This window comes from Gekko japonicus, unplaced genomic scaffold (assembly GCF_001447785.1).
Source record: "Gekko japonicus isolate JY-2015 unplaced genomic scaffold, Gekko_japonicus_V1.1 scaffold377, whole genome shotgun sequence".
In the NCBI taxonomy this organism is placed as follows: Eukaryota; Metazoa; Chordata; class Lepidosauria; order Squamata; family Gekkonidae; genus Gekko; species Gekko japonicus.
In genome coordinates, this window is record NW_015166432.1 from 1,118,469 (window position 1) to 1,137,700 (window position 19,232).

At 42.4% G+C, this 19,232-nt stretch overlaps 1 protein-coding gene across 9 annotated transcripts in view; it reads left to right on the forward strand.

Annotated features, from left to right (window-relative positions):
* TCF4 (transcription factor 4) overlaps nucleotides 1-13,547 on the forward strand; it is a 480,671-nt gene extending 467,124 nt beyond the window's left edge. For 6 of the 9 annotated variants that reach the window (XM_015411865.1, XM_015411868.1, XM_015411871.1 and 3 more), the window contains 5 exons: nucleotides 2,937-3,072; nucleotides 5,187-5,349; nucleotides 8,550-8,779; nucleotides 10,673-10,819; nucleotides 12,922-13,547. In XM_015411865.1, coding sequence (XP_015267351.1) covers nucleotides 2,937-3,072; nucleotides 5,187-5,349; nucleotides 8,550-8,779; nucleotides 10,673-10,809 — 666 coding nt within the window. In that variant the 3' untranslated portion in view covers nucleotides 10,810-10,819; nucleotides 12,922-13,547. The remainder of the gene's footprint in view (nucleotides 1-2,936; nucleotides 3,073-5,186; nucleotides 5,350-8,549; nucleotides 8,780-10,672; nucleotides 10,820-12,921) is intronic. The other 3 variants (XM_015411869.1, XM_015411870.1, XM_015411873.1) reach the window with 1 other exon arrangement.
* The last annotated feature ends 5,685 nt before the right edge of the window (nucleotides 13,548-19,232 follow it).

A 19,232-nucleotide genomic window follows, 5' to 3' on the forward strand; every position in this document is an offset into this window, starting at 1 on the left:
CATGTTGGTCTGAAGCAACTTGAACTTCGTTCTGTTGCTTCAGACCAACATGGCTGCCCACCTAAATCTGATACAAATAACTGGCACTTTTGCTTCCTGAATCATACGCATTGGCGGAAATTAGCTGCAATTTTTATTTCTCACTCCAGTCCAAAGCACTTCTCTTTGCTGAACCTTTGGGATGTATTCATCTCTTCCTCTTAGACTCTGATATGGAAGCATATTATAAAGTCTTGGACAGCATCCATTGTGAGTGGAGGATGGGGTGGTGGCACCCATTCCCTCTCCATAAAGTAGCTTCCTGGTTAGTTCAGTTGCTCCAGGCTCCATTTCCTCCTCTTCTCTCTTGCCTCCAGTTTGGCAGCTGCGGGGCCAGGTGTCTCTCCTCAGAGTCTCCAGCTGCTGGCCCCTGTTGTACTTCTGTTGAAACTCAACCTTGGCCTCTTCACCTGTGTTCTACCTCCAGAGGTCCCACCTTTTCTTTCTGTGCAGAACTTGGAAACTCTGAAGTATCTTCTTATGCTTCAGCTGTTGGGGAAATATCCACACGCACTACCTGTTTGTGTGTGTGTGTGCAGTTCCCTGTCCAGCTAAGAGGCCATGAACCTGAAATCTGAAAGTTTGCAAACAATGGCAAAGAACCGTCATTTACACACTTGCTTTTGATTAAGTGCATTATGTCTGGAAAGGTCTTTTTCTTTCTTTCTTTCTTTTTTTGCTTTGATTCTTATTTGGCAGAATTCTCTTTAATCTGCCTCTCAGTCCTGCCTCACTGGTAACAATTATACTTATATTGTCTTGTAGGGGGGGGGTCAACAGTGGGAGGGCTTCTAATGTCCTGGCCCCACCGGTGGACCTCCTGATGGCACTGGTATTTCTGGCCACTGTGTGACACAGAGTGTTGGACTGGATGGGCCTTTGGCCTGATCCAACATTGGCTGTTCTTATGTTCTTATCCATACGCACTACCTGTTTGTGTGTGTGTGTGCAGTTCCCTGTCCAGCTAAGAGGCCATGAACTTGAAATCTGAAAGTTTGCAAACAATGGCAAAGAACCGTCATTTACACACTTGCTTTTGATTAAGTGCATTATGTCTGGAAAGGTCTTTTTCTTTCTTTTTTTTGCTTTGATTCTTATTTGGCAGAATTCTCTTTAATCTGCCTCTCAGTCCTGCCTCACTGGTAACAATTATACTTATATTGTCTTGTATGTCTGATTAGAAGCATTCCTCTGTTGGCTTAATCTCTACAAATACCAATTGATGAATGATACCATGGGAGGATCAGAATGCCAAAGGTGGGCCAGATCAGTAGATCCACATAACGCCTGATTGATAGATCCATGCGCCACATTGAGTTTTCCTCTTCAGTAGTGAAGACCCTTCTTAAGACAGATCCTGGAGCTGCGGTGGCTCAAGTGGTTAAGACGCTGAACTGCAGGCTGTGGAAGGTCGGTAGTTCAGCAGTTCGAGACCCGGGTGCCGCGTAACGGAGTGAGCTCCCGTCTCTAGTTCCAGCTCCTGCCAACCTAGCAGTTCGAAAGCAAGAAATTGCAAGTAGATAAATAGGTACCATTTCGGTGGGAAGGTAACAGCGTTCCGTGTGCCTTGGTGTTTAGTCATGCCGGCCACATGACCACGGAAACGTCTTCAGACAGCGCTGGCTCTTCGGCTTGGAAACTGAGATGAGCACCGCAACCCTAGAGTCGGATTCGACTGGCTTTCGAGTAAGGGAACCTTTACCTTTTAGACAGATCACACTCTGGCTTTTCCTTACTTCATTTCCTCCCTGATGTGATCTGTCTTGTAAACCTGCAGGCAGAGCCTGGCTTATATATATAAATAATTATCATTATAATGCCTGGTAGTTTTAGGTGTGTTGTGGATGCTGCTGTTTATCACATATACAGCATTCCCATTTCACCAGATTTCTGATTATGCAAACATTTGGTATGTCTTCCCACAGCCATTTACAGTCATGAGGTTGTAGTGTGCCAACGTTCCTTAATTAATTCGGTAACAGATTTAACATGCAGGTGGACCGAAGAATGTGAAACACAGAAAAAGAGGAGGTGCCTCCATTATCATGGTCCCATCCATTATGCCAGCGGTCCCATTACGCTGACACCATCATGCCTACAATAATGGCATTTTGGGTGTGTTTAATAAAAACCTTTATTGGTGTATTATCTGCAGTTGTGGCGTTGGCAAAGGATTGGTGCCCCATTGGAGTTGGATTTCTGTGGTTAATGACATAGAAGTGAAGATTAATTTGGAATGAGCCTGGACTTCTAATTTTTTTTTTGAAAGCCCAGTGATCTTTAAGAATTATTATTATGTTTTGCTCCAAACAGGGGGCCACATCAGATATGTCAGTAGCTTCCACTGTCACAGGCTTTAGCTGGCGTTATAAAACCTGGGGGGAGGGAAGGGAGGCGGGAACGGCAGGCCCAAGAATCTTATCCCCTGAAATGAAAGTCGGATGCCAAATTGAAATTCCTGCAGGATTTCTGATAGCAGTGGGGGAATTGAAAAGCCCACAATTAAGCATATGGGCATTAAGATAATTGTCAGATCTGTTGGCGGACATGATAGAAGACAGATGGGTACGAATCAGTGCTCTCTACATCAGCACCCTCGGAGAGACAATTTGACGTTTTACCTACCTGAGCTCCTCTGCCGTATTTGTCACTAAATGTGCCGCACAGAATCTTACTGAGTGTTTAAGTGTTTTTGTGTGTACATACCATGTGTACCTATAGCAGTACCTCGGCGCCCTCTAGTGAAGAGCTACGGGGAACCTTACCATTATTTTGAAATGCCCATATCTCCCCCCCCCCAATCTTCCCATACCATCCCTGGAAGTTGCATTTTTTATGTTCCCTTTGTTCACGTAAGCTTTGCATACGAATGGCCTCCTGTTGCTCTCCCATTACAGGTCGGGGCTCACCGAGAGGACGCAGTTGGTCTCCGCGGCAGCCATTCGCTTGTGCCAAACCAGGTTCCCGTTCCACAGTTGCCAGTGCAGTCTGCTACGTCCCCCGACTTAAACCCGCCTCAAGATCCATACAGAGGTGAGTTCAGTAGCACTGGCATCTGCACTATGGCCGTTATGTTAATCCTAAGAAATTGTGTGGGCAAATCTGTGTGCAGATTATCACATAAGGCCCTTGCAGTACCAACACAAGGTTCCTTCACGTTGCCCCGCCAGTGCAGCTGGAGGAATATTGGACTCATTTTATAGCACTCCAATTTATTGGTATGAGTGATTAGCTGAGGAATTTAAGTTCATTCAGGTTGCATAATAATGCATGCAACAGCAAGTGTGTTTATGGAATCTAGACTGGGTAATATCCTGACATGAACACCCCAGGTAGATTGTGTGAATGGATGCAGAGAACCAGGAGTTCTGAGGTACAGAAAGTCACAATGTATAAGTCACACCTTTTACAGTTCCGCAGGGCCTGCAAGACAGAGCTCTTCCGCCAGGCTTTTGAGTAGGAGCCGCCGCCGCCACTATTACCACCATCGTGCACTACAGAGCAGTGCCGTCGGGGGGGCTGGTTAGCCAACTGGGGACATCTCGGCCCATGGCACCCCTTCTTTCTGTTGACCTCACGGTTGAGATAGAATAATGAGGGAGTATTTTTAACTACCGATGCATCCTGTAAGATTGAATTGTGTTTTAAATGGCTCATTGTGTAATTTTATCGCACTTGTGTGCCTAAATTGTTTTAATGTGTTATATTTTATTGCACTGTTGTGCCTGTGTAAGCCGCCCTGAGCCCGCATGCGGGGAGGGCGGGGTATAAATGAAATGAAATATAAATAAATAAATAAATAATTCTTCCTGCTGTATGGGACTGAATGCATCTGCAAGCATTTGGCAATTATTGCCCACCCCAGTATTGTTAAAGAATTGATGGGTGTCCTGGTGATAACAGGTTGCCAAATCAGGCCGGAACCTGCCAATAAAAATGACTGTTCTATTTATTTTTATTCATTTATTCTCCCCAGTGGGGGCCCAAAGGGACTCAGCATAATTCCCCACCATTCTCCATTTTATCCTCACAACGACCCTGTGAGGTAGTTTAGGCTGAGAGAGGGTGACTGGCCCCAGGTCGCTCAGTGAGCTTCCATGGCAGAGGGGGGATTTGAACCCGGGACTTCTAGATCCTGCTCCAGCGCTCTGACCACTACCCCAAACTATGGCATCCTAGAGCCATCATGATGCACAAGATCGTCTATTTTTGGTTCTTTATCACCTATGATTGGTTTCGCTGATTTTTTTCACACATTAGGAAACCCTACAAAAACTGTTCAGCCAGAAATGACAGCACCTGGTTAGACCAGCGCCCCCCCCCTCCCAAAAAAACCCAGTAGTATGTGTGTGCACAACAGTGTCTCCATTGTACCACCAAGTCTCTGGGGGGAAACTGCCAATAAACTTCTTCCCTTCCTTTTTGTGTCAAAATTGTAGCTGATTTTGTAACAGACCTAGAGCCCAAGGGATAAGGTGAGGTGCAAATCTGTAAAGAGAAAAAACAATCTTTTAGAAGGATCCATTATACCTAACAAGGACCCAGGCACATATTTATCTATGTACTCGCCATGTGCAAGATTTGCCTGGGACCTGAATAAGCTGAAATGGAATTGGTTTTGTAGTGGGCTCGCAAAGGCCTGGGAAGTGGGACCACTGATCTTGTATGCTGATAGGCAAAAACCATTATGCTGCACTCGTATTTCTTTGGCTGTAAATTGAGACGCCCCCTTATTTACAAAGGCAGATCTAGACTATTTCTGGGGAGGTGCTGCTTGAAGGAGTTTCCTGCTCTGCCACGGCTGTATCTCTTTGATTACCCTTGATTGCGCAGAGGTTACGCTTTCCCACAATTATTGTTTCCACAACATTGAAGCTGGTGATTTGTAGGCAATGAAATTGGTATCCCTTCCAGAGGCAGCACAGAGTGGATCTCAGCCACACGACCAGAGCTGGGAAGCTGGCTTTGACAATTGCTTTCCTGAAACTTTTTTTTGTGTGTGTGTGCAAAATAATTCTGTTACTAATTAATGAAACACTGTTTGGCCCTAGTTGGACTTCTGAAGAAAATGGACACGAATTGGTTAACACTTTTGCTTCATCTCTCTCTCTCTCTCTGTATATATTTATACATATTTCCCCCCATAGGAATGCCAACTGGACTTCAGGGACAAAGTGTGTCTTCGGGGAGCTCCGAAATCAAATCTGATGACGAGGGAGACGAAAACCTCCAGGACGCAAAATCTTCTGATGACAAGAAGTTAGACGACGACAAGAAGGATATCAAATCAATTACTAGGTCAAGATCTAGGTAACCGTATATAATAGTGTCGCTTCATTTAATTCCTTTACTGGACTTCGATGAAGTGAACAGAACAGGAAGAAACTCTGGAGTTTTTTTTCCTGCCAGACGAAACCCAAAAGCTAAAAGGAAGCTCTTTCTGGTAGTACTAAGAGTATCTGTTCGGATGCGTGTACTCCAGGAGTGCAATACATTGCTTCTGGGCAATGAAATCAGACTAATTCTGTATTAAGCATAACGTTTAAAAAAAATTGGAAAATAATAAATTCAGAGATAATGTGCTTGCAATTTGTGTATGTAAACGAATGTCCTTAAACAGATGCCGTTTGTGTAACAGTCTGTGCCCAGTGGAATAGATGTTTTCCTCTTGCCTTTTTTTATGTGCGTAGCTGTGAATGGATAAATCAATGTAGCTTCGTTTGGGTTAAACAGAGCTAGGCCTGTTCGTGCCATCTGAGGCCCTTTTGTTGAGCCTTTTGGAAGGTGCCAAGAGATTTCATCACATCTCGATCCCAAGGATGACTTGGTATCCTTATGTGGACCAGTGTTTCTTGCTCACGGGCATCAGTGGCCGTAGCATGCATGATTTTGCTTGGATCGCCACTGGCCCTCCATCTGTTCTTCATGTCCTGCCTAAGAAATATTGCAAAACATTAGTGAAAACCTTGTATTTCGATTTTATCATCAAAGCCCTTTGATGAATGCACCTGGTTTTCCATTTGGACTTTACCACTTGAATAACAGAGGAATCGCTGCTTAGTGTACAGGGCATTCCAGACCATCCTTGCGCATACACATGTAGAAAAATACGTAGTTCTGAATCATAAATAGATGCAACTCGGAAATATAGATAGGTTAGTAGCAAACCTGGGGTGTTGGCAGACCAGAAGGGGTGACTTCAAGAAAGAGCAGGAAATCCGAGAAGTATTGTTCACAAGCACTGGACAGATGCTATGAAAGAAAGCCTAGGTTTACTGGTTAGGAGAAACAGCAGAGATGCCCACTGAAGTTCAGAGTATCTAAGCCAGCAAATAGTGTGCTCTTTGGCTATTTCCTGTGATTTCTCCAGCTCTTCATTGCACTTAGAGGTGTAAAAGACAGCCTGCCTCATCAGAACCTGAGAGCCAGGAATGACACGCACAACCTTGCTAGTGGCAAAATAGCCTAAGCAGAATGCAGTGTATACCTACTGGGCTGCATTCAGGTCTTTAAAGTTCTCCTCCTCCTACAGTGTATGTCCCTGAAGCTGAATTATAGAACGAAATTCCATATGGCAGCTCCGATAGTCAAGTGCAGGTTTTACTCAGGATTTCTGTCTCTGCAGGAGCATCTCCCCTTCTTCAAAGTGCCACGGTTACTGATATAAATATTCCTTCCAGGGATGACAAGAAAGATTCCCGGGTATTTCCTTTGTAGGCTCTATAGGTCAGTTACAGGATAAATCAACCGCAATTCAGCAATAATCCATGGAAAATCTGCACAGAGGATAAACCCTGAAGCTGCATTTGATGTATAGTCTAGAATATATCATGGGGAAAGGAACATAATTTGTTTTGGTTGAACATAAGAAAATTTGCATGTTATTTTCTTGAATTTGGCTGATGTCTGTGGCTCTGCCATCAGTGTTCATAATCTGATGCTAGTACCTGTTTTCAGCACAGACCACCAAGAAATCATGTGCCTGCCCCAATGAAATAAATTTTGTTTCAGTTGGGGTATGTAAGAGAAATGCCCAGTGTATTGAGAGATAACTGAGCCAGCCCTCAGAGTAAACGTTTTAGCAGACAGATTCGGCGTCTTAAACAAACTGAAATATATTGCTATGTAGTGATTAGGTCATTAGGTCTCCTTTAAAGGTTTCCCTTGCTTGAGAGCTAGTCGGATTCGACTCTAGGGTTGCGGTGCTCATCTCCGTTTCCAAGCCGACAATCTCCGTTTCCAAGCCGACAATCCAGCGCTGTCCGAAGACTTCTCCGTGGTCATGCGGCCAGCATGGCTAAATGCTGAGGCGCAAGGAACGCTGTTACCTTCCCACCAAAGTGGTAGCTATTTATCTACTTGCAATTTCTTCCTTTCGAAGTGCTAGGTTGGGAGGAGCTGAGGCCAGAGCCGGGAGCTCACTCCGTCACACGGCACTCGGGTCTCGAACTGCCAAACTACAGACCTTCTGGTCTGCGGCTCAGCATCTTAACTGCGGAGCCACCGCAGCCCATCTATATAAAACTGCTATTTTATAGAGTAATGTGATCCTGGGTCATAAGTAGGTCCACAGAAAAATCTTATCGAGATCAACCAAAATGACACAAAATAATGCACAAAATTTCCAGTTCTCTGACATGTGAAAAGGACGTGTCAGTCTCTTTTTTTTAAAGACCATATAAAAGCCAGCAGTCAAGCAAGTGTCTGCGCTATTATTAACACAATGCACGGGTCCCTTATACAGGCTTCGGGTAAAGGAACAAAATGATAGTTATTGCATTGACATAACTGGAGAGAAATTGAGATGATTTTAAGGGTGCCAGCCTCCAGGTGGTGGCTGGAGAGCAGTAGTGAATTAGTACTACTAGTAGTCAGTGAAAGCCAGATTGTCTAGTCACTGAAGTGTGAGAAACTCAACGTAAGCAAAGACCAATCCCAGGTCACCTTCCCACAGTTGGAAAATCTCTCTTTTACAGATAAACCCGTATCGTCCCAAAATATAGAGAGATCATAGGCAGCCCAGAACCTGATTAGATAAGATGGAGCTGGTTCACTTTCTGAGGGAAATGGCAATCTCTTTTTGAGACTCTTAAAAGCCAACAGTCAGTCAAGTGCCTCTCCGTCACCAAACACAGGTCCCCTAAAAGGCTGAGAACCCAGGTAAAACATGGTAGTCCTTATATCTAGTCGATTCTTAAACATATCCTGCACAAGATGCAGACAAGAGGCATTAATACTTTTTTTTAAAAAAAAATCCAACCTGAGGGAGAATTCTTGGGAACTCAAAAAAGTTGCACAGCATTGAGCGATGTTTTGTCTGGTCTTCTTAAAAGGTACGATGCACCTTTTGTTTTGGGGACTGAGCAGTGTGATGAAAAAGTACCCATAGTCTTGATTCTCTTTAAAGCAAAACTCGTTCTGTGAAACTGCTTGACGTGAACGGCAATGGATGGAGCGCTTTTGTCTTTTCCTACACCACTAGAAAATGCTGTGTTCTCTTTGTCTCTCAGCAATAATGACGACGAAGATCTTACACCAGAGCAAAAGGCAGAACGCGAGAAAGAAAGGAGGATGGCCAACAATGCCCGCGAGCGCCTCCGTGTCCGTGACATCAACGAGGCCTTCAAGGAGCTGGGCCGGATGGTGCAGCTCCACCTGAAGAGCGACAAGCCCCAGACCAAACTCCTGATCTTACATCAAGCCGTAGCTGTTATCCTCAGCTTAGAGCAGCAAGTCAGAGGTCAGTTAGATGCCAGTACCAGCCTCACGCACTGCTTCGCTTACTAAGGCACGCTTATGGCCTACTAGGCCTCGAGGTCCGTTGTTGAAAGAACAGTTAGCTCATGGGCCCAGAGCTAAGGATTAGTTTACTCGGTTTACATCATTCTACGAAGCGTTCTCTTCATGTTCACTCACCCTGAAGACATCACATATAATGAAGAGGTCACATATAAAAGTTGGGTCTTTCACATAAGAACATAAGAGACGCCAATGTTGGATCAGGCCAAAGGCCCATCCCGTCCAACACTCTTGTGTCACACAGTGGCCAGAAATACCAGGTGCCATCAGGAGGTCCACCAAGAAGTCCTCCCACTGTTGACCCCACCCAAGCACCAAGATGACAGAGCATCACTTGCCCCAGAGCCCCTACCTATACCTTGTGGCTAGTAGCCACTGATGGACCTCTGCTCCATATGCACATCACCTGCTACCTGATCCTTTCAACTGGAGATGCCAGGGATTGAGTGTAAGACCTTATGTGTGCATGGCCCCACCACACTAACTTGAGAGCCAGTTTGGTGTAGTGGTTAAGACTACCAAGGAGTACCAGGGTCCACTACTTAGAGGCAGGCGATGGGAAACCACCTCTGAAACCTCTCTTGCCTTGAAAACCCTATGAGATCCCCATAAAGTTGGCTGTGGCATGATAGCAAAAAAACAAAACACAAAGCCGTGCTTCAACTCATGACACTGTTTGGTGTAGTGGTTAGGAGTGCAGACTCTACTCTGGAGAACCGGATTTGATTCCCCACTCCTCCACATGCAGCTGCTGGTGTGACCTTGGGTCAGTCACAAGTTCTCTCAGAGCCGTTCTCTCAAGAGCAGTTCTGGAAAGAGCTCTCTCAGCCCCGCCTACCTCACAGGGTGTCTGTTGTGGGGAGGGGAAGGAAAAGGAGATTGTAATCTCTTCTCTCTCTAGATCACCTTTGCACAAAATGGCTGCCATCTGACAGCTTGTTGAAACTTCGTCCATGTTGCTCTAGCAAAGAAAGATCTTTCGTGTTTGTCAACTACGTGCCTCTACCCTGATAACGAGATTTATTTAGTTAGCTGATTTTTACGATATCTTTCTGCCCTCTTTAGGGCCCCCAACCCTTTAAGTTTTGCTGGAAATGAACGGTTTCCGGTCGAGTAGGCCCCAAGCTTTGAATTAGGCCAGCTAAACTCATTGGCAGATTTGCTGTTTACCAGTTAACATGCATTTAGTGGCTACTTTGCATTACAGTCATTCACATCAAAGGAGCTAAGCTGGCTGGTCAGACACCTTTACATAAACTGGGTTGTATCCAGTCAGTTTTTCTGTCGGTGAAAAAGGGAAGAAAGGACCCCTTTGGCCATCCAAAATGGCTATGCTGGGGGATCATGAGACAAAAGCTATGCAGGATGGCGGCTGTAGTAAGGATGAGAATTTGGAGACAGTGAGCAGAAAAGCTATCCTGATCCAACCCACTGTTGTCTTTTAATAAACTACAGTGAGCTCACTACCAGGTAACATTTAAGCTGAGGCTTCTGAGGATATATTTTTTTAAAAAAATGCATTTTGGTTTGAAGCCCATTCTTCTCATAAGAGGTCTGGGGTAGAGTTAGCAGTAGCACTGAAGGTGAAGATGGATATGTATCCAGAATATTCACAAAGCGAGGTGGATTTAGATGGGACAGATAAAGGAAAGGCTTCCTTTGATCCTAAAAACAGCCACAGATGTTAAAGCCAGAGGTACAGATATGCATATATTGTATTGTTACGGATAGGGGTGGTTAAAGGACTGAAGATGGCAAATGAAACTAAGGGTGCAAAATTAGCTGCCAAATGCAGTTCGTGTGCTTAGAACATCCTTTCACTTTGGTCTCACAGAAAGGAATCTGAATCCTAAAGCAGCGTGTCTGAAAAGAAGGGAAGAAGAGAAAGTATCTTCGGACCCTCCTCCGCTTTCTTTGGCAGGACCGCACCCTGGGATGGGAGACACATCGAATCACATGGGACAGATGTAAAAAACAAAAGGCAAGTTTGGTTACGAAGTCTCCATAACAACTGTCCGATCCTCGTTGGCTTGTTCAGGGGGAGCGGGGATATCTTGGCATTAATTTATTTACTGGCTCGTAGCCCAGCCTTCTCCCAGTGGGTCTGAGATCAGTCACAGGAGGAGTGAACGTAGACATACCAGTCATCCACATTTATAGCAAAACTAGAAATAAGGCCCGTTGTGGAAATAAATACAACGAGATCTAGAAAGAGGCTCTGGGAGAGTGCTCTGGCTTTGGGCAAACAGTGTCAGTCTGCTTTTGAAACATGAACCTGGGACCTGCACACCACCAGAATACAGCAGGTTCCATATGCAACTGACATTCCAACTGCCTTGCGGGGGGGGGAGGGAGTTTGAGGTGTGGAATGGACTGAAGTCCAATCAGCTTCCATATGCAAAAGACCAGGTTGTCGCAGCAGTTGTGGTGTGGGCGGGACCCGGGCTTTGCCTTCTGATTGGTGGCGATATATGCTGAGGAGCAGTGCCATCAGCCATACACTAAGGGAGTGCATTTTAGAATTAGAACTTTGGCACCCACTATTCAATTATATATAAGGAGAGATGGAGAACCCAAGAGCAAATTGAGACAACCACATGTGCACCTGGTGTAACTGAGCGGAATGAGGGATTGCTTGTTACGAAAGCAATCCTCCATCAAAATAGTCATAGTTTCAGAGGATAGCCACATTGGTCTGCAGTAGAGCCGCTAAAGTCGAGTCTAGTAGCACCTGAGACACCAACAAGGTTTTCAGGGTATGAGCTTTTGAGAGTCGGAGCTCCTTTTGTCCAGTTTGGTGTAGTGGTTAGGAGTGTGGACTCTAATCTGGGAGAACCAGATTTGATTCCCCACTTCTTCACATGCAGCCAGTTGGGTGACCTTGGGTCAGTCACAAATTCTTTCAGAGCTGTTCTTTCCTCGAAAGAGCTCTCTCAGCCCCACCTACCTCACAGGGTGTCTGTTGTAGGGAGAGGAAGGGAAAGGAGATTGGAAGCCGCTCTGAGACTCCTTCGGGTAGTGAAGGGCAGGGTATAAATTCAATCTCTTCTTCATTGCTGTGCTATCTGATTAAGGGAGTTTTGTCTCTTGAAAGCTTATGCCCCCAAAATCGTGCTGGTCTCTAAGGTACTGCTGGACGCAAATCCAGCAAAACATTCATTTATTTGGAAAGTTCATACAGTGGGAACATCCTTGCTCTTGATAAAAGATTCCAGGGAGTTTCAGTACCAGGGTGCTTTTAAGTAAGTGATACGTGTATGCAGGGTTTTGTTTTGTTTTTTAAAAAAAAGAGGTGCCGGAGCTCTCAAGAGGGAAATGAAGTTTTCAATCTGTATACTGAAAACTCATGAACCTTTAAACATTTTTAAAAGAATTTTGTTGAAGAGGTTCCGGAACTCTGCTCCAGCACATTCCCCCAGAAAAAAGCTCTGTCTTTATGCATTCTGAAGTGATAAGCATACTGGCATTTTCTGAAGATAAACTTATGATGGCTAAATAGCAGGATATCTTTCTGTCAAGACTCCCTACCAAGTGTGCGTGTGTTGGGGGGAGGGGAGAGATACACAAGTGCAACATAGGCAGGTGGAGAGAACCAAACCCTTCTTCTGCCTGAAGTCCCACTCCCCACGCTACTAATTCACCTTTTTTCTTCTAGTGGTAGTCTCGTTCTACCACTGCGTCCCATCTTGAGGAAACGTCTTTTTAAAAGTAGTTTGGGAGGGAAAGGATGGGTAGAGAAAGGGTTCTATTCTGCCTGCTCAGCTTTAATTCTCACATACTCATTTTGTAGGGAATTGTCATCATCTGGATTGGATTGTTTCTCAACATGTCTAAATGTGAGCCTAAAATGAGTTAGTGTGCACTAGGGGGTTGGAGGTAGGATTTAATCTTGGCCATGAACAAGTCAAGCCACCATCAGCTTTCCATTTCTGTAAAATGGGAGTAACAATCTATTGGTATGATAAAGATTGTTGAGAAATGCACTGTGTACCATTAAAATATTGTACGAACGAATTAACAGTAATAACGAAAGTTCAGTCTCCTCGGCTGACCCAGATTATTTTTTTTTCACTTATTCCACAGGTCCAAGTTGCTACATTTTCTTCATGTAAACCAGAGACCACTTCCTTAACAGCTGTATTATCTTAAACCCACATAAACACTTAACCCCCCTTTTTTGTAATATAATAAGACAAGTCTGAGTAGTTACGAATCACAGACGCACGAGATTTCAGCATTCCCAATTCTGAAACGAAACAAAAAAAAAAGGAAAAAGTGCAACTTGAGGGACGCCTCTCTTCAACATATCATTCAGAATGTTTCGAGCAGTACGTCAGGAGCTGTAAAAAATGCACAGCCAAGAGACTGAATGGCAATCTTCTCCACACTGTGGGACAATGCATTTGTGCCTAAACTTCTTTTGGAAAAAAATATAATTAATTTGTAAGTCTGAAAAAAAATATTTAATTTAAAAAAATTGTAAACTTGCAATAATGAAAAGTGTACTTCTGAAGAAAAAAAATGAACGTTTTTGTTGGTGTACTAGTCCGCTAGTGTTTATACTTACTGGATATTAAAAAGGGAAGCATTGCTGCCCACGTATTTACAAAAACCAGCAAATGTCCTAATGAAAACTGAAGTGATGACATTAGCCATTCCTTAGGGTAGGAGGAACAGATGGATCTTATAGACCTATGACACACACACACACACACATATATATAAATATATATATATAAATATATATAAATATATATTAAAACTAGTGAATATGGTAAGCTTTTGTTCATTGGTTTCAGACTTTTTTGCTCCTGTAAAAAAAAGTACTGATTAACTTTTTTAAAAGAAGATTTTACTGTAAATAGGGATTTTTGGTCTTATTTCTCTCCCACTCCCTTCCTTTGTTATTATTGTAACCTGTAGTGCCAACTCTGTTGCTGGAGAGGCAGATCAGGATGAAACGCTGACCCTGATGTTGCTTATCATTCATAAATAAGTAGAGAGTTGTTTGTTTGGTCTTTTGGGGAGAATACAGGAACTGACCAATCACGTCATGTGCGGAGAAGCTGCAAGCAACCTTGCCGAGACTTGGTCCAAACCATTTTGGTACCGAGTCGTAAACTTCGCTCTCATTAAGACCCTATTTCTGGGATTTTTTTCAGAGGTACAAGGTTAGAATGCTACAATGTTACCACTGTGCCTTCCAATGTTTATATCATCGGAAACATAACATAATCAAAGGTGGCTGTGAATTAACAAACCAGTAGAAGTGTTAACTTTAATGTGTGTAGCCTAAATACAGTATGCAGTGAGGCGTTTCAGAATACATGGTCAGATTTGGGAGGGGGAGAAGGAGTTCAATTGGGATAAATGCAAGTTGTGTGACAGATTTTGATTATTATTTTTTTAATTTAAGTGGATTGCTGAAAAGTAGACCATTTGCTGCCTCCTCCTTCATTCATGAAAAAAAATGCCAATTTTCAGTTGTCATGAAGCATTAGAACAAGCCTTACCAGTTCTAAAGCATTAAGTTGCACTTTCTTGAGGAGGGGGAGTAGAACAGTATTTCTCTGGCCAGTATGAATCAAGTTTTTATTTAACATAGATGAAATAGTAAGCATAGATCAAACCTATGGCACAGCAACTCGTCCAGAAACTAGCTCTGAAATATGGGCTCAACAGAACCAGTATCCATAACAATTCCTCTAACAAATGACTCTGGTGTATAGAACAATTAACAAACAGTGCTCCCAATTAAGTCTTTGTCATCATCCTTTTGTCTCCAATTCCAGCTTCTGGGGTTGTTTTTTTTCCGTTTTTTAACAGCCACACAAACTTGGCATGTGTTTTTAAATGAAATCTCCCTGTTTGAGTAGATTTTTCCACCTATCAGCACTGAGTAAATGCCATAAGTCCATTGAAAACGGTCTAGACGTTCCATCTGTTCTCCTGTTTTGCCAGTTACATAGTAATGAAAAAAATACATTTGTAAATTTTATGCAACAAAATGGCAAACGTATCATTATTTTGAAATTGTGTATGTAAAAGTTATATTTTTACATGTAGACTCTCGTTATTATGTGTTTTAATACATTGTATCAGTTTTTTGTTTTTTTTTCTAACGGTGTGGTTGAAACAAAATCTCATTTAAATGAAATAGTGAGATACAAGAATCTGAATTTTATGTTTCTGAAAAAAACATAAAGAACAAATATGATAGTTTACCATGTGAACCACCTTCTGCATATCCATAAACATTTTGATTAGCTGTGTGTGCGTGTTAAAAATTGTAAATATGTTCAGTAGCGGTAACCTTAAAATGCTTTTTTTAATTTGTTAATAAGTTTCTGAAATGTGGAGGTGGATTAAAACCATTATGAATAAATTCACAATAGAGCAGAGTCCATGTAAGTTTACGTGAGAACAAACGTGTATTCCACTGCAGAACCTGTACTTTAAACAGACCTTATTTAGATAAAAATGGGTGTATTAATGTTCACAGTTGACTAAAGGATTCTCCCATTCTTAAGCATGTTATTATTGCTTAGCATTCAAAAACAACCCGTAAAAGTTGTTAGGAAGTTCAGGAGATAAGATTATGCTCAAACTATGAACAAGTCAAGTGACCGGCCAGCTCCACCTCCACTGCCATTTATGTTCAATAATGTCAAGACTTCAAACCGCCTAAATTTTTAGGAGTGTTTAATGTTGCCCACAGAGGTTTTAAAAAACACTGTTCTGATATGTGGAAATCAGAAAACGATTAATATGAAGATAACTGACAGGGAGCATAACTGACAAGCATGAATTCCCTTTATTTCTCCACCAACTTGCTATAATTCACTCTTTAAAGGTGCCACACTTGAAGATCACTCTTGTCACACAATCATGGTGATAAAAGCTTCTATGTTTTCCCCTTTCCACACCTTCAGTACATGCTGTGGGCAGAGCATGACTGTGAACAGTGATTTTGATCTACCTGGAGCCAAGAGAAGGGTAATTTTGTATACCATGGTAATCCCGTGGGTACGAATTTACAGGTGGCTTCTGTTCAAAAGTGGAATTTAAACTTGAAAACTGACCAGTTAGATGCACTGCTGGTGGGTGGGTGGGTTTTTTACTGCATGAATGCAGCAAAGTAGATCCTGCCCCCAAGAAATCAGATAGTGAAAATCTGCTCATTTTTCGTGTGCACATTGCTATTCGTTGCTCCTTAGAGATGGTGGTGGGCCAACATTAATGCTCCAGTGTTGTGTGATAACAAACAGTACTTAGAACCTCCTCAGTGGAAACCCTATCAAGTGTTTAGTGAGTGATCCACCTCCACATTCAAGTAATTTATGAATATGCTCATTAGGGAAATCTGTTCATCTAGAACTTTTTTTTTTACATTTGTCTTATGTGTAGCTGCAAGGAACACTAATGTTTATACAACTGTCAGTTCTACCAGTGATGCAACTTGTACCGATGCAGTCTTCCGATTTGTTTTGTTTGTTAATTTCATTTCAGGGGTGGGAAGGGGGGGTGGAGTGGGGCGGAATTTGCAAGTTTCATCTTTCTCTCTCTGGTGGGCACCACACAATCTGTGCCGAAGAGCGAACAATACAGAACATTGCCAGGAACGAAGAGAATTCATCGGGGGAGGAAAAAGCACAAATAAATTAAACTTAGTCCACTAAATGACTTAAGGAGAAAAAAGTTGTCATAAAGATGGAATATGATGAATTCCAATACAGTGGGGCACCAAGACCTTTTCGGCTTCTCATTTTGTTTTTGTTTCATTTTTTTTAATATTCTTTCTCATGGGACTTGAAGTTTATTCACCTTTGTGCAGTGCTGGTTTGACCATACTCATTTCAAGTATTATAGACTTATGTAATGGTGAAAATATATGAACTGTGGCCTTTTTCATTCTTGTTACTTGTGATGCAACTAAGTGAAGATAAGGAAAAAAAGCAGAGATTTACCATGTATCAGTGCCTGGCTTTTTGTTACAAAGCTTCGTTTGTCTAGTGACCTTTTTGCTATAAAATAGACTGTAGTACACCCTAGTAGGATAAAAGAAAACCCTAAATTTAAAAATAAAAAAATATATTTGGCTTATTTTTCACAGGAGCAATCCTTTTATACCATGAATATTGCAAGGGGCGGGGTGGGGGGAAATGGTCAGATTATGAATATTTCTTCTTTGTAGATTTTTGGAATCATTCTGAGTAAAAGTTTGTTACTTTATTTTACTATTTAAAAGATGTTATTTTACCATGTGTTACCGAGATGAAATTGTATGGTAGCTTCTTTTTTTTCTTCTTCTTCTTCTTTTAGTTGTAGGTCGCAGCGGGGGGGGGGATTTTGCGACTGTACACATAGCAGCAACCGTTAAAACTGAAAAAATGAAAAAAAAGGAAAAAGTATAAAAGGGACAAAAAAGAGGAAAAACAGATTTTTTAAAAAAACAGTTACACTTTGTTTTCAATGTGTGGCTGAGTGCCTCAATTTTTTTCATGTTTTTTGGTGTATTCCTGATTTGTAGAAGTGTCCAAACAGGTTGTGTGCTGGCGTTCCTTCGAAAAGAAAACACAGCTTGCTGTAGGCCATTACCTGTTCCCCATCTGTAGTTATTCAATGCTGTCATGTACATGACCGTTCTGTAGCAATAAATGTGCCATTTTTATAAACTTGTTTCTGACGCTGCTGTTTCATTTCATTTTGCATTGTTCATTTTCTGTAGGTATCACGGGAAGCGCTGCTTTTGACGGCCTAGTAAGGTGGCGAGGTCTTCAAAGACACAACCTCAAAAGCAAGGGGTTTCAGGTGCCCTGGGTGTTCCTGGAGGTGCCCCATTCCAGATGATGTGTAAATCTGAAGTCCTTGATCATCTGAGTCCTCCTCAGAACATAGCAGTTCTTCTAGAGGCCTCTTCACCCTCTTCCTGTGGGTCAGACTGCTGACTCGGGTAGCTGATGAGAAATCTGCTTTCTGGACCTAACTGTAGTAAATCCTTTACTTCTGTGGCCTAAACCATTGTGTAACATGGCTATGCATTGTAATATAGTTGTTAAACGCTGGCCCGTAGGCGGCACAAATTTCAAGCAGTGGAGAAAGTTGTTTGTAAGTTTCCGATCCTTTGTAAAGTTCTTTCATATCTCTTTTTTGGGATGGAAGGTGCTATATAAATGTACACTTGTTTTCGTGATTTTATCAGTCTGCAGCTCTCCTCCTGTAAATAGAGCACCTGTATTTCACTTGGAACTGTTATGTACATACGAGAGGATATCGGTGCACCTATGGACAATGGGCAAAGCATCAACGAGGTGCAGCCATGTATGCAAAAATTAAATAAACTGAACTGTGTAAAGAAATAACTCTCTGAAAAACAGGATCCAGTTTATCCAATTCAAAACTAAAGGCCGGGAGAAATGTATTTGGATGTGGGGACACTGCTAACTGCCATATTCAGCCATGTTTTGTGCAGTAATGAGGTTATTTTTATGTTGTTAGGCAGGTTGGTTTCTGCCTTACCATTGCAGTTAGAGCTGTACTAAAGAGCCAAGAAGAATGGTCCTCTTTTAAAAAAAAAAATGTCCCTATTGGAAGCATTTGTTGAAGTTGTAAAATAGAAACTGATTGTATTTACAGCTTGTAAAAAGGCGGGGAAATAAATTCAGGTTGGCCCTCTTGCATCTCATCAATCTGAAAGGGTTTCTCACTTCTCTTAGCTGGTATCACATATTTTTTAAAAAAGTATAAATAAAGTTTTAGAGTCCTGTGTTATGTTTAAGGCACTACCATGTGATATTTTTTGCCAAATGGATACCAATAGTGATGGGAAGAAGGTGAAGTTACTTTTTCCACAAGTTCCACACATTCAGGTTGAAAGTGTCATATTGGAACAAAGTGAAGCCGCCATGGTATGGCTTGTAATGATAGCCCAGGCCCGTAGCCAGGATTTCGTGGCTTGGGGGGCACATTTTTTTCCCTGGTGGGGCTGAAGTTCTCAGTGCAGAAAGAAAAGCCAGAATTCTGAGGGCTATGACTCAGCTACTGTGGAATCAACCCTTTTCAAATCAAAGCATAGAGGCTTCTGCATATCTTAGTCCCAGGGGATGACAATAGCAGGCTGAGAAAGGGCAGGGGGAGGGAGCATAATTTTTCTGGTAGATGGTAGGCATGGCACTGGAAATACTTACCTGGGTTTGGCCAGTAAACCCACCCCAATCTGTATAACAACACATAAAACTGTATTTACAAAAACAAAGGGCAGACAACACATAGATAAGGGAAAGAATGTATACAGTTCAGCAAGGAATGCAAACCAAAACAAAATATCTAGCTGGTTATTCTACTCACTACGTTTTCTATCAGGCACATAGCTCTGGCATCTCAACTGGCATTCC